Source organism: Martes martes (genome assembly GCF_963455335.1).
Source record: "Martes martes genome assembly, chromosome: 5".
NCBI lineage: Eukaryota > Metazoa > Chordata > Mammalia > Carnivora > Mustelidae > Martes > Martes martes.
The window spans coordinates 115,868,633-115,883,602 of record NC_137892.1 but is presented as its reverse complement, the minus strand read 5'-3'; the positions used below and the strand labels follow the sequence as shown (position 1 = coordinate 115,883,602).

The window sequence follows — 14,970 nt, the reverse complement described above, 5'->3', positions numbered from 1 at the left end:
ACCTCCCCTTCCAATTTCCCTCAACTCCCTTCTCCTCTCCATCTACCCTTGTCCTCTATATTATTTGTTATGCTCCACCAATAAGTGAAACCATATGATACTTGACTTTCTCTGTTTGACTTATTTCACTCAGCATAATCTCTTCCAGTCCTGTCCATGTTGCTACAAAAGTTGGGTATTCGTCCTTTCTGATGGAGGCATAATACTCCATAGTGTATATGGACCACATCTTCCTTATCCATTCATCCGTTGAAGGGCATCTTGGTTCTTTCCACAGTTTGGCGACCGTGGCCAGTCTTCTTAAACTAGTCAGACTGCCTTCATGAAATTGGTGTGAGACAGTAGCGTTTCTCTCAGCTGCTGTCTCAGCATGGCTTGGAACAGTGAAGGTGTTCACTTCCCAGGTTGCCTCAACTTTGGCGTTGTTAAAGTGGATCAGTGTTCTTTGAACATACTCATTTCTTCAGTACCAGAGATAGTACTAACTTCTTTAAGGCAAACTGAAGTTTTTTATCATCTGCCGTAGCTGTTTTCTGAGCCACTTACTTTCATCAGGCTGTTCCTTTCCAACCACTGCACACTTGTACTTCGAGTTTGGTGAGTTTCTCCTGGTCATGAGAGTTTCATTCGTCTTGTTGGACTGGAAATGGGACTGAGCAGGGGACTAGGGTTGGCGTTCAGAGGATCTCAGGCAGACCAGCTGAGATTTAGGTGCATAGACGGCAGCTAGAGGGAGGCTGGAAGTGATGGCTATACCATTTCTTTATCCCTTCATCCACTGATAGACACTTAGGTTGTTACCATATCTTGGCTGTTGTAAATAATGCTGCAGTGAGCATAAGGGTGCATATATCTTTTAAAGTTAGTATTTTCATTTTCTTCAGCTAAATACCCAGAAGCTGGGTGCCTGGGTGGCTCAGTTGGTTGAGCCTCTGCCTTCAGCTCAGGTCATGATCCCAGGGTGCTAGGATCAAGTCCCATGTCCTGCTCCCTGCTCTGCAGGGAGCCTCCTCCTCCCTCGCCTTTGCTGCTCCCCCCTGCTTGTGCTATCAAATAAAATTCTTCAAAATACATACATACATATATACGTACATACCCAGAAGTTGGTCCATATGTTAGTTCTATTTTTAATTTTTTTTTTTAAGTAGGCTCAGTGCCCAGCATGAAGCCCAATGTGGACTTGAACTTAGTGACCCTAAGAATAAGACATGAGCTGAGATCAGGAGTTGGATGTTTGACTAACTGAGCCACTCAGGCACCCCTATTTAATTTTTTAAGGAACCTCCTTTCAGTTTTCCATAATGACTGTGCCAATCTGCATTCCCACCAACAGTGCACAGGGGTTCCTTTTTCTGTACATCCTCATCAAGACTTGTTATTTCTTGTCTTTATAATAACCATTTTAACAAGTGTGAGATGGCATTTCATCATGGTTTTGATTTGCATTTCCCTGATGATTAATGATATTGAACATCTTTTCATATACCTGTCGGCCATCTGTATGTCTTCTTTGGAAAAATGTCTATTCACATCTTCTGTCCATTTTTTAATCAGGTTGGGTTTTTTGCTCTTAAGTTGTGTGAGTTCTTCACATATTTTGGATATTACCCCCTTATCAGATAAATGATTTGAAAATATTTTCTCCTTTTCAGTTGGTTGCCTTTTCATTTTGTTGATTCCTTTGCTGTGCAGAAGATTTCAGTTTGACATGGCCCCATGTGTTTATTTTTGCTTTTGTTGCCTTTGCTTTTGGTGTCAGGTTCAGAAAATAATCAGACCTGTCAAGGAGCTTACTGCCTATGTGTTCTTCTAGAATTTTTTATGTTTTCAGATCTTATATTAAAGGCTTTGATCCAGGGGCACCTGGGTGTCTCAGTCAGTAACCTTCTGCCTTTTGCTCAGGTCATGATCCCAGAGTGCTAGGATCAAGCCCCACCTCGGACTCCCTGCCCGGTGGGAAGCCTGCTTTTCCCTCTGCCACTCCCTCTGCTTGTGTTCCCTCTCTCTGTGTCCAATAAATAAATAAAAATCTTTTTTAAAAAAGTCTTTAATTCATTTTGAGTTAATTTTTGTGTATAGTATGAGAGACAGAGGTCCAGGGTTTTTTTATTTTTTAAAGAGAATTTTTTTTTAATTTGTCAGAGAGCACAAACAGGGGAGAGCAGGCAGAAGGAGAAGCAGGCCCCCTGCTGAGCAAGAAGCCCGATGCAGGGCTAGGTCCCAGAACCCTGGGATCATGACCTGAGCCAGAAGCAGACACCTGACTGACTGAGCCACCCAGGCATCCCAGTGGTCCAGTTTCTTTTACAGTGTGGCTCTCCAGTTTTCCCAACACCATCTATTGAAGAGACTATCCTTTCCCCATTGTATACTCTTGGCTCTTTTGTCATAAATTAACTGATGGCACATGCATGGGTTTATTCCTGGCCTCTCTATTCTGTTCCATTGATCTATGCATCCGTTTTTATGCTAATACCACACCATTTTAATAACTGTAGCTTTGTAATACAGTTTGAAATCACCTTGGTGCCTCCGGCTTTGTTTTTCTTTATAAGGGTTGCTTTGGCTCCTTGGGGTTGAAATCACTATTTTTATTTGAGTCTAGTTGACACGCTATGCTGCATTAGTTTCAGGTGTACAACATAGTGATGCAACACAGTGTTATCTGTTATGCTGTGTACACCACAGGTGTAGCTCCCATATGTCTCCATATATCACTGTTTACAATATCATTGACTAATTCCTTAGGCTGTGCCTTTTATTCTTATGACTTATTCACTCCATAACCGAAAGCCTTTATTTCCTATTCCCCTTCACTCATTTTGCCCAACCCCCAGCCCCCTCCCTGCTGGCAGCTGTCAGTTCTCTGTATTTATAGGTCTGTTTCTGCTTTTTGTTTGTTTATTCATTTGTTTTTGTTTGTTTAGTTTCCACTTATGAGTGAAACCATATGGTATTAGTCTTTCTCAGTCTGACTTATTTCACTTAGCATAATATCTAGTAGGTCCATCCATATCGTCTCAAATGGCAGATCTCATCTTTTTGTGGCTGCATAATATTCCATTATGTATCTATAATACTTCCTTATCCATTTGTCTTTTTTTTTTTTAAGATTTATTTATTTATTTTAGAGACAGAGTGTGCCCATGAGCAGGGGGAGGGGCAGAGAGAAAGGGAGAGAGAATCTAAACCAGACTCCCCTCTGAGCACAGATCCTGATGTGGGGCTCTGTCCCATGACCTTGAGATCCTGGCCTGAGCTAATATCAAGATTCGGATGCCTAACTGACTGAACTGCCAAGGCACCCCTGCATCCATCTCTTGATGGACACTTAGGTTGCTGCCATGTCATGACTGTTGTAAATACATGCTACAGTAAATGTGCATAAGGGTGCATATATCTATTTGAATTAGTGTTTTCCTTTTCTTTGGGTAAATACCCAATTGTGGAATCATTGGATCATATGATGTTTTTAATTTTAATTTTTCAAAGAACCTCCATACTGTTTTCCACACTGGCTTTACCAATTTACATTCTCCCCAATAATGCACAAAAATTCCTTTTTTTCCACATCCCCATCAATACTTGTTACTTCTCATCTTTTTTATTTTAGCCTTTCTAGCAGGTATAAGGTGATGTCTCATTGTGGTTTTGATTTGCATTTCCTTGATGATTAGTGATACTGAGCATTTTTTTATGTGTCTGTTGGTCATCTGTACATCTTCTTGAAATAACTTTTAACTGGATTTGTTAGAGGGTTTTCTTGGCTTCTAGCATCCAACTTCCCTTCCTATCTGGAGGAACTTTCCTGCATTGTAATCTTGTTTGTGGGCAGTTCCATGTTCCTCATTCCATTCTCTGACAGCCAAGGCCTATGAGCTACACTTGACACATTGGATGCTCTCTTTTCTTTTCTTTTTTTTAAGATTTGTATTTATTTGAGAGAGAGCAGGGAGTCTGATGCAGAGCTGGATCCCAGGACGCTGGGATCATGACCTGAGCTAAAGAAAGACGCTTAACCAACTGAAACACCCAGGTACCCTCATTGGATGCTTCTAACCAAGACTTTGAATCTCAACTGGGGCAAAGAAAAGGAAATGGGATTTATTTGCTACTATTACAGCCCTGTCTTGGGCATATTCTTCCACTAAAAGATAATTAATGCTTTCTTGCTTCTTGATTAACAGAATCCTGAGTCCTGCCCTTTTTCTTAGCCTGTGTTTCAGGCCTCCGGGTGATTCTGTGAGCCCCAATATCTTTCTAGTGAATCTTCCCTCTAAATTTTTTTTTGAAGATTTTATTTATTTATTTGACAGAGAGAGACCCAGTGAGAGAGGGAACACAAGCCGGGAGAGTGGGAGACGGAGAAGCAGGCTTCCCGCCAAGCAGGGAACCTGATGTGGGATTCGATCCCATGGTCCTGAGACCATGGCCTGAGCCAAAGGCAGACCCTTAACGCCTGAGCCACCCAGGCGCCTCTTCCCTCCAAATTTTTACCTAAGATACAGTCTTTTTGCTTGCATCCAGAAATCTTGATAGCAGAGAATATTATGATCTAAGCACCTCTGTCCTAAGTAGTACTAAGTAAATGTGACTAGAGTCTTATATTTTGATTCCCATCACCACCACCCATATTATTTTTTTTATTCCCTTAGAATAGCCCTGTTCCAGATATGTTCTAACTAAAAGTGAAAAAATAAAAATAAAAATGAATTACTGTATCCGCTGTACATCTGGCACGTGGTAGATACCATAAAAATGAGATTCATTTTATACCTACCTTTTAGTTTCTTTACTGAGATTTATCATCCAGAGTATAATAATAAGGCATTTGGGAAACACCCCTAGCAGTGTTTCTACAAATCTACAGAGATATAATATTTTTACTTTGGTTCCCTAATCTTGAGAGTACCAATCATTTAGGCTCCCAGCTTCTTCTGTGCATGAAATACCCTGCTATCTATATTTCCTTCCTTTGTAGTTTTTATTTAGTCAGAAGCTTTAAGAATGAAGGTGGAGATTTTTGGATTCTCTCTCTCTCTCTTTTTTTTAAGCTCTTTGAAAAGGCAGGTAGTAGTCACTTGTGTCAGTTCTGCTTGTGCCAACCATATTGCTAAGATGTTCAGGGCAGAAAGCACACAGGGACTCAGCAGGTGCCATCGTGGCTCAGCAGAATAACATTCATTCTGCCTGCCCTTGAGTATGATGGGTGTTTGGCCATCTGTGTGAATGTCTGAGTTGTTAGAAGAAGCTCAGAAATGAGAGATGTATCTGGGTTTCTTTAAACTTCCCAGTAGTAGCCTGAACAAAATTATTGCTCTGACCCTACAGGTGAAGTCGCTTCTTATAGTGCACTCTGCCAACATACTGACTGTCTTCAACATGACAGAAACCACATACACCAGTTCCTTTTTTAAATTATTTTACAGAAAGGTAATAGCTCATATTTATTGAACCCTTATTTTCCAGGCACTGTATTAGGAGCTTTATGTATATTATCACATTAATCCATAAAACTATAAAACCTCATATTTTAGATTAAAAAAACTAAGGCTTAGAAAGATCTGGAACTTGTCCAAGATCATTCATTTAATAAGTAGCAGATTCAAAAGCTAAACTATGGAAAGAACCTAGATGTCCATCAACAGATGAATGGATAAAGAAGATGTGGTATATATATATAGTGGAATACTGTGCAGCCATCAAAAGAAATGAAATCTTGCCATTTGCGATGATGTGGATGGAACTAGAGGGTATTATGCTTAGCGAAATAAGTCAATCAGAGAAAGACAATTATATGATCTCCCTGATGAAGTTGAGAGGCAACGTAGGGGGGTTGGGGGGTAGGAAAGTAATAAATGAAACAAGATGGGATCAGGAGGGAGACAAACCGTAAGAGACTCTTAATCTCACAAAACAAACTGAGGGTTGCCGGGGGAGGGGGGTTTGGGAGAGGGTGGTGGGGTTATGGACATTGGGGAAGGTATGTGCTATGGTGAGTGCTGTGAAATGTGTAAACCTGGCAACTCACAGACCTGTACCCCTGGGGCTATTAATACATTATATGTTAATAAAAAATAAAAAATTATTTTAAAAAACAGATTCAGAATTTGAATTTATGGTGGTGTACATGCCAGTGGTCGTGGTGTTTAGTTTCATTTTGAGTAAATGGAAATTAAGTGATACCCAAATTGCTATTCCATGCAAAAGATACAAACATAAGAAACCTAGGTTTTGTATTTTAAGCCTCAAGAATGCAATTGATGATTAGCCATATGGCCACATGCTTCTCTATGTCTGAGATTTAGATAAAACTGACCCAGCTCTCAAAGTCAAGTTGAAAAAAAAAAAAAGTCAAGTTGCTGCCTATTAAGTAGCCTAACGAAAACTAACCTTTTTGTTTGCTTATATTGTGGGAAATGATGTAATTGTCGGATCTCTTGCAGAAGAGAAGAGGAGAGAGCACTAGACTAAAGGAGGAGGGAAATGCGCAGTTTAAGAGAGGAGGTAAGACACTTGTATCGACAGTGATGTCTGGTCATCTTGATTCCTCATTCTGTCTTGGAGTGTGAAGAAACATCAAAAATATTTGGAAACAGCTAGCAAACCTAAACTGCTAACAGTACATTGTTGCTTCCCAACGCCTTGGAATTTGATTTTTCACCAGGTCCAGATAACCTGCACTTAACGGTGACCAATTACATTGTGTCTCTTGGCACCTGCATACTTTTTCTTTTATGTAATCCACTATAGAACCAGAGGTAGGGCAGACTTTTCAGCTGATGCTTTGGAAAACTAATATGGAACATTAAGAGGCTGTTTGTTTCTTTGATGTAAAAGTACGGTCCCCCTTCCTCACTTGGAACAATGCTGTGAAAACTGGCCCATTTGTTCTAGCATGGCCTGGAAAGTGTTATGCTTGTGCTTTAGTCTTTCATGTGCCTTTTTCTTTGGCTGCCTTAAGTAGAGAGATGTTCTGCTTGTCCTTCTGTGTTTCTTATATTTGCTTAAGAATAATTAGTGTTCATTCAGTTAATTTGTGGGAACTATTTGATCTTATAATAACCTTCTATCATATATGTAAAGTGTATATGCTTTAGAAACATATCAGAATTGGGACAACTGGGTGGCTCAGTCGGTTAAGCCTCTGCCTTCGGCTCAGGTCAGGATCCCAGGGTCCTGGGATGGAGCCCTACAGCAGGGCTCCTTGCTCAGCCGGAAGCCTGCTTCTCTCTCTGTCTCCCGTTCCCCACTACTTGTGCTTTCTCTCTAACAAATAAATAAAATCTTTTAAAAAAAGAAGAAGAAGAAGAAGAAGAAATATATCAAAATGCATATGCTTGGGGCACCTGCATGGCTCAGTGGGTTAAGCCTCTGCCTTTGGCTCAGGTCATGATCTCAGGGTTCTGGCATCGAGCCCCGAGTCGGGCTCTTTGCTCGGTGGGGAACCTGCTTCCCCCTCTCTCTCTGCCTGCCTCTCTGCCTACTAGTGATTTCTCTCTCTGTCAAATAAATAAAATCTTTTTTAAAAATGCATATGCTTTAGAAAACTAGGAGTAGTAACATTATCCCCTACTTTTTAGATTTAAAATTTTTTTCGTTATATCTGGTTTAACAGTCATCACTTTTTTTTTTCCCCTAAGTACTAATGGTTCTGATTTTGAAAGCTTATCTCTTTGTATTTTAGTGTTAAATATTTCAGACCTGAGAAAGGCATGAACAGGCAATTTTCTTTTAGTACCCCGACCCTAATTCTGTGTATGACAGTGAGTAAATAAATTTATCACCATTTTCTCTTTTAAGGTCTTTAGCCAACTACTGATTTTTACATTGTTGCTCTTAGCTCCATAAAATGTGTCTCCAGACATTTTAAGGAAGCAGTTTTGGCCAGCTTGACTGCATGAAAGCATATCTTTAATGAAAATACGTACATAGAATTTTTGTCTTTATCCCAAGCCATTAATCCCAGATTTTAGTCTCTTTCATCTGTCCAGTTCTCTAATCCCCTTTCATTATTCCTTAGTAAATTGATAAGCCAAATGAAAGTTAAACATACAGAACATTCTACTTGATACCTTTGTTCTGTGAATGGAAAGCTATGCATTCTGAGATACTATCGAATACAATAATACCGGAATAAAATCATAATGACCTCTCATCTTTTACCTTATCCTCAGATTATATAGAAGCTGAGAGTTCTTATAGTCAAGCCCTTCAGATGTGCCCATCCTGCTTCCAGAAAGACAGGTCTATTCTGTTTTCAAATAGAGCTGCTGCAAGGATGAAACAGGTATGTGTCTTTGACCTTTTCTTTTTAAGAAGCACATGAACTTGCAGTGTTTTCATAGGATAGATTCTGTTTCAAACTAGCAGATAGCAGACGGGCTGTGACTTTTTGATCTTGGGGTTGTGAGTTTGAGCCCCATGTTGGGCATAGTGATTAGTTAAAAATAAAATCTTTTTAAAAAAGAAAAGGGGCTTAAAGTTGCTGCCTCCATTTTCCTGCACATGTATTTCCCTGATGTAAAGGGCATAGGGAAGATAGGAAAGTATTTTGAGAAAACCTGAGTCAGATTACTGCTAACATTCCTTATGAGAGTGGCTGATTGAACGCCTTCATGGAGAAAGGCTGACAAAGTCTCCACCAAACTAGGGCAGGTTAATGAAGCAAAAAGCCAAGTATTGCATGTCCTAGAAGAGCTACAGCTGCTTAATTTAGGTCTCTGGAATTCTCAATAAAGACTCAAAGGGAGAAGAAAACACCGATGAAAACTCTGGACTTGGGGGTGCCTGGGTGGCTCAGTCGTTAAGTGTCTGCCTTCGGCTTGGGTCATGATCCCAGAGTCCTGGGATCTATCCCCACACCCGGGCTCCCTGCTCAGCTGGAAGCCTGTTTCTCCCTCTCCCAGTCCCCCACCTATGATCCCTCTCTCCTGGGTCTTTCTCTGTCAAATAAATAAGTAAACAAAATCTTCGAAAATAAATAAATAAATAAAACAAACAAACAAACCCTGGACTTGAAATGCTTATTGCTAGGATTCTGATTCTCTGCAGACAAAAGTGTGGACACAGGGAGAAATGTCCAATGGTTGGGATGAGAGATGCCCCTAAATGTAAAATAGGTGTCAGGGAAAGTTCAAGAGCATTTTATATTTCCAAAGGATTGAGAACCGAGTTAATGAAGGCTAATGTTCAGGTGTATTGGTTTTGTACAACATTGGTACTAAAAGTTAGGTTTGTTGGTACTAAAAGTTAGCGACCTACGTGGCTCAGCTGCTTAAATGTCTACCTTGGGCTCAGGTCATGATCTCAGGGTTCTGGTGTCACAGGATCACGGGGTTCTTGTCTCACGGAGTCAAAGAATGAATCCCACGGATGCAGAAGGGCGAAGTGAAAGTTCATTAAGTGAACGTGAGAGCAGAAAGCAAAGAAGAAGCTCTCTAGAGGGAGAGAGGTCCTGATAGGGCCTCACTGAAGGCTTTTAGTGGCAATCTTTTATTGAGAACTGACTGGGAAGCTTGTAGCCTTGAGCTTCTTGTGATGCCTTGATTTGAGCATGGACTATTGATAACATCCTTAATGACTTAATTCCTTGAAGTTTGGCCATTTTCTATGATAGTGTAACCACCAAAGAAAAGAACTCCCTAACACCCAAGGCCAGGTAGTCTGTTTCCTTATCTCTTGTTCACTCTGGTTTAGCACTTCTGCCTGCCAGGAATAGTGTCAGAGCCCAGCCAGGGGCCCCTACTTCTCCCTGCCTATACCTTAACCCTGTCCTTATTTACTGGGATTGAACACCACATTGGCTCCCAGCTCATTTGGGAGCCTGCTTCTCCCTCTGCTGCGCCCACCCTCCCCCGTTCCTGTGCTTGCCTGTAGGCACTCTCTCCCTCTCTCTCTCTCAAATAGATAAAATATTTTTTAAAAAATAAAATGAAAGTTAGATTTGTTGCTGATTTGTCTGCTGTTCCTATTTAGTCAACATAGTCAATTTCAGTGGATTGAAATGATGTGAAATTTTGGCAGGGGGTGGGGGGGAAACCATTTGTTTAAATATGGCTGTTTATATCCAAAGCACAAAGAAGAGATTATTTAGCATACCTTTAAGCAACCACAAAGCAAGGTCAAGATTGGGTTAAATTGTTTTTTTTTATTGTTTATATCAGGTATTTATTATGTCACTTTCTCTTGTTGCCTGAAATTCTCTAGAGCCTCTACCAAAGTCATTTTTGATGACCAGGTTTTTTTTTAAAAAGGGGTGGGATCGGGAATACTTGAATGACTGCATATCAGGAAAGGGTTTGTGTTTTGTTTTTTGGTTCTTTTTGTATGTTTTATTATTGGATTCTGTTTCTAAGGTGAAGTATTTTTAGAGTGATTCAAATCGAATGGGAGAAGAAATAATTCTAGAGTATACAAAGAGATATTTTGTGTTAGAAGAAATAAAACAGGGGCGCTTGGGTGGCTCAGTTGGTTAAGCATCTGCCTTCCGCTCAAGTCATGAACCCAGGGACCTGAGATCAATGCCTACTCAGCGGGGACCTGCTTCTCCCTCTCCCTCTGCCATTCCCCCCTTCCCCACTTGCTCTCTCTGTCAAATAAGTACAATCTTTAAAAAAATAAAATACTTGTTTTAAGTTTACATAGAACAATATTCATTAATATATTCTACCACTGATCAGAATTCACACTTAGCTGGAAAAAATCTTTTGCTTTTGCTTCTTGTCACATTCTCAGACTGGAAACTCATTATGAAATGAGATCAGGGATGTCTTCGACTTCAGGAAAAGGCCATTTGGCTCCTGAGATTTGGGATTCTTTGTTTCCACGGTTGCTAAGTTATTGATACTGCTTGGGTTGAGCTAGCATAATCCACCAGTTCTTAAGTTAGGAAAATGTGTATGATCTTGCTGGTCTTTTGTCTGTCACATCTGAGGAGAACTCAGAAGAAGTTGTCTTATGACTGTTTTCTATATGAAGGATAGGTTTGTTGGTGCATGTTTTGTTTTATTCTTTTAAATTGTACTCTTAATATTTTACAAAGATTCTATAATTAGAGACATGAAAACTTCCAGGATTAATGCACTAAAGTGATTTAAGGAGCATATTCTGAGGTTTTCAAGAAGTGGTGGGTTAACCGCTTTAAGAAGAATTTCTGAAGGCACATTTGCAGGCTCAGCATCCCTGACTGAGTGACCCTGACCAAGCTTTACATTTCACATCTGGGAAGAAAAGGCAAACTGGAATTAAGGTAGAGATTCAGCTCCAAGCCAGGCTACACAAGAGCAGACAAAGCCCTAAAAGTATAGGCCCAAAGTTTTGTGTACATTATGGTATGTGTATCTTATATAAGTTATAAAAGGGTAGCAAATAGGTTCTGATTTTTTTATACACAGCCCTTTGGAGACTACCACTCTTAGCAGCAAATAACGCCTGAGGGCGACTGTGACCACAAAGGATTCTGTGATAAAATACCATAATTACTTGATCTGCAGAAGCTGATTATTGATAAGCTGCACTGTGACTTAGTGGTCTCTTAAGGGCCCAGAGAATACCACCACAAGTGTACACATGAGTTGTAAAGATTTACTCCTAAAGACTTTAAAATATGTAATTGTGTGTCTTAGATTTATAGAAATATGGTAAATTGAGAAAATACTGACTTACCCAAAGTTATACAGATTTCTTTACTATAGGACTTCATAGAGCTTGTAATATGTGAATTTTTAATGATGAACATTGGAAGAGATATACTGTATTTAGTGCCTCACAGATGACTCTGGAACCTTTTTTATTTGTTATGGGTAAAATGCAAATGACCTAAAATTCACCATTTTAACCATTTTAAACTATACATTTCAGTACCATTACGTATGTTCACAGTATTCAGCCATTTACCGCTGTCTAGTTCCAGACTTTTCCATGGCCCCAGAAAGAGACCCTTGACCCATTAGATAGTCACTCCCCCTCCTGGAATTTTGATTGAATTCTGAAACTCAGTTTGATAGACATTGTTCTAAAGTATTGTGCAAAATATTTAGTATTTTCTACAGTAGCCATTATGGGAATATTAAACATTTATTCTTTTTTTTTTTAAGATTTATTTATTAGACAGTGTGTTTGCACACATGTGAGAGGGGACGGGGCAGAGGGAGAGAGAATCTCAAACAGATTTCCTGCTGAGCATGAAGCCCAATGCAGGACTCAACCTAATGACCCTGACTGAGATCATGACCTGAACCAGAGTCAAGAGTTGGATACTCAACCCAGTGAGCCCCAAGCTCTTCTACTGAACATTTATTTGAATTAACATTTCTGTAATATTGTAGAAAACTTCTAATTTGGGGAAAATAGACACTTTAGAACTTGAGGGGCTAAATAGCAGGTCAACGTCAGAGCTGGAATTACAATCTAGTTCTTTAGATGTCCATCGTTGTTCTCACTGTGCCTTGCTTCTAGATTCAGCGAGGTAAATTAGACATCTTATTTCGTGAAATGTTTTGTATTTTTGTTTCATCAATGGATAAATTAAGATTTATAATCAAGGGCTGCCTCGGTAGCTCAGTCAGTTAAGCGTCCATCTCTTGATTTCAGCTCAGGTCATAATCTCAGAGTCCAGGGATGGAGCCATGCCTTAGGCTCTGAGCTGAGCCTCAGAGTCTACTGGAGATTATCTTCCTCTCCCTCTCCCTCTGCTCCTGCCCCTACTTCTCTCTCTCTTTCTCTCTCAAATAAATAAATAAAATCTTAAAAAAAGATTTGTAACCGAGACTAATGACAAGCCACACTGTGTGTCTATAATGAACCATCTGTATGCTTTCTGGAAGTTACCACCCTGGGTGTGATAATATAACAGCTTAGCCAGAGAGGAGAGTTATGAACAGTTACTCATATTCACTCATTTGCCCTGCTATTGATCATAACTTTCTCTCAGTATCAGCATTCTAATGTGAAGTACCTTACAATATAATAGGTCAATTCCAACAGTCTTTAAAGATGTTAGGAAGAAACTACTTGAATGATTTGTTGCTAGGAGGCTTGCACATCAGAGCTGTCACCATATTTTGAATTTTAGCTTACTGTAAATAACATGCATGTTTTCATGTGATGTCTTTGAAGAGCATTGTGCATCTCCATAAGCAGTTATTAATGGTCAGCTTATGTCATTGAGCCTTTGAGCCATTAAGATTGAACTAGGGTGTCACATATTAATGTTATATTTCCTTTTAGGACAAGAAAGAGATGGCCATCAGTGACTGCAACAAAGGTACAACTTTTTAGTCTTGTTACATGTTATATAAAAGCATTACCTCAGCTGGACAAATAGTCAGGTGTGTGTAGTTGACCCTTGAACTGCATGGATCTACTTATACATGGCTTTTTTTTTTTTCTCCAATAAATACAGTAAAGAACCCGAAATGTATTTTCTCTTACAATTTTCTTAGTAACATTTTCTTTTCTCTAGTTTCCATTACAGTAAGAGTACAGTATATAATACATAGAACATACATAGTACATATTAATCAACTGTTTGTTGCTGGTAGGGCTTGAGGTCAACAGTAGGCTATATTAGTAGTTAAGTTTTGAAGTAGTCAAAAGGTATATGGATTTTTGGCTGTGCGAGGGTTGGGGTCAGCGCCCCTAACCCCCGCGTTGTCCAAGGGTCAACTGCGTATGTGTATACCCTCGCTCTGGGACCTTTAAAGAAGCTTTATAGTTAAGCCTTCTTAGAGGTGCTGTATAGTAGTCATTTTAGCATAAACATGCATGTGAATGGATAGTTCTGTCAGTGTATCCTGTATTAGTAAGTATGTGAAGAAAAATTCAAAGCTGCCTTGGCAACAGAAGCTTGTGGAACAGAATCCACTTCCTGTAGTGTCTAAATTACTTTCTTTGGGGATTGAAATTGAGGATCTTAGCTGCTGCTAGGGCATCTGTATCTGTGTGTTCGTAGAGAGGGGGGCAGCTGCGGCGAGGGGCAGCTTCTGTTAGGGAATTGGTACTCCCCTCACATGCCGTAATGCTTCTAGATCCACTTGCCATCATTTTAATTACCTTTTCAGGTTCCACACAGTGAACTGAGACTTTGCTCTCTGATACCTGAATTCCATTACAGTCTTTTCATCCCACTAACTTATAGAGATGCTTTCAGCCGTAGGATCTCTTTGGTTTTTGGTTGGTTGGTTGGTTTGGGTTTTTATCCAGAGTTTTCCTGATAGCCCAGGCCATTGTCTTTCCTTTCTGACCAGCTTGGTTTGGAGAACACACATAATCACCTTTCTTTAAATCTTATTCTTGAGTTTCTAGGACATTACTAGTTTTTAGAATTTTTTTTTTTCAGTCTTCCATCTTTTGGATAATACTTTCTCAGAGAGTTGAAGAGATAGTAGGTACTTTGTATGTTATCTAGTCCTACTTATGCTCGGCATGAATTCCTATCCTTTTTTTTTCTTTACATTAATTAATCACCTTCTCTGTTGGCTTTCTTTCTTTATACTTGGTATTTCTTGATATCTGAATGAAACTGTTAGTACCTTTGAATCTAGCAAAGTTCTTTTTACCTATTATATGTTGGCTGGAACTAATTCTGTTCCATGCAAACTTGACATCTCAAGATTCTTGGATGTCTGGTAAGCATTGTAGATTTAAGGTGTTCAGAACAGATTGGAACCTCCCCAGTCCACACACCCACATACCCATAAACAACTTGCAGTTAGGCTTTTTTCATTCTTTTTTTTTTTTTTTTAAAGATTTTATTTTATTTTTTTTTTATTTGACAGACAGAAATCACAAGTAGGCAGAGAGGCAGGCAGAGAGAGAGGAGGAAGCAGGCTCCCTGCTGAGCAGAGAGCCCGATGCGGGGCTGGATCCCAGGACCCTGGGATCATGACCTGAGCCGAAGGCAGAGGCTTTAACCCGCTGAGCCACCCAGGCGCCCCAAGGCTTTTTTCATTCTTATAAATGAAATTT

General features: G+C 39.8%; 1 protein-coding gene across 9 annotated transcripts in view; it reads left to right on the top strand.

Annotated features, from left to right (window-relative positions):
* TTC1 (tetratricopeptide repeat domain 1) overlaps positions 1 to 14,970 on the top strand; it is a 44,281-nt gene that overhangs the window by 15,220 nt on the left and 14,091 nt on the right. For all 9 annotated transcript variants that reach the window (XM_080805071.1, XM_080805067.1, XM_080805070.1 and 6 more), the window contains 3 exons: positions 6,447 to 6,507; positions 8,178 to 8,290; positions 13,231 to 13,267. In XM_080805071.1, the coding sequence (XP_080661197.1) occupies positions 6,447 to 6,507; positions 8,178 to 8,290; positions 13,231 to 13,267 (211 nt within the window). The remainder of the gene's footprint in view (positions 1 to 6,446; positions 6,508 to 8,177; positions 8,291 to 13,230; positions 13,268 to 14,970) is intronic.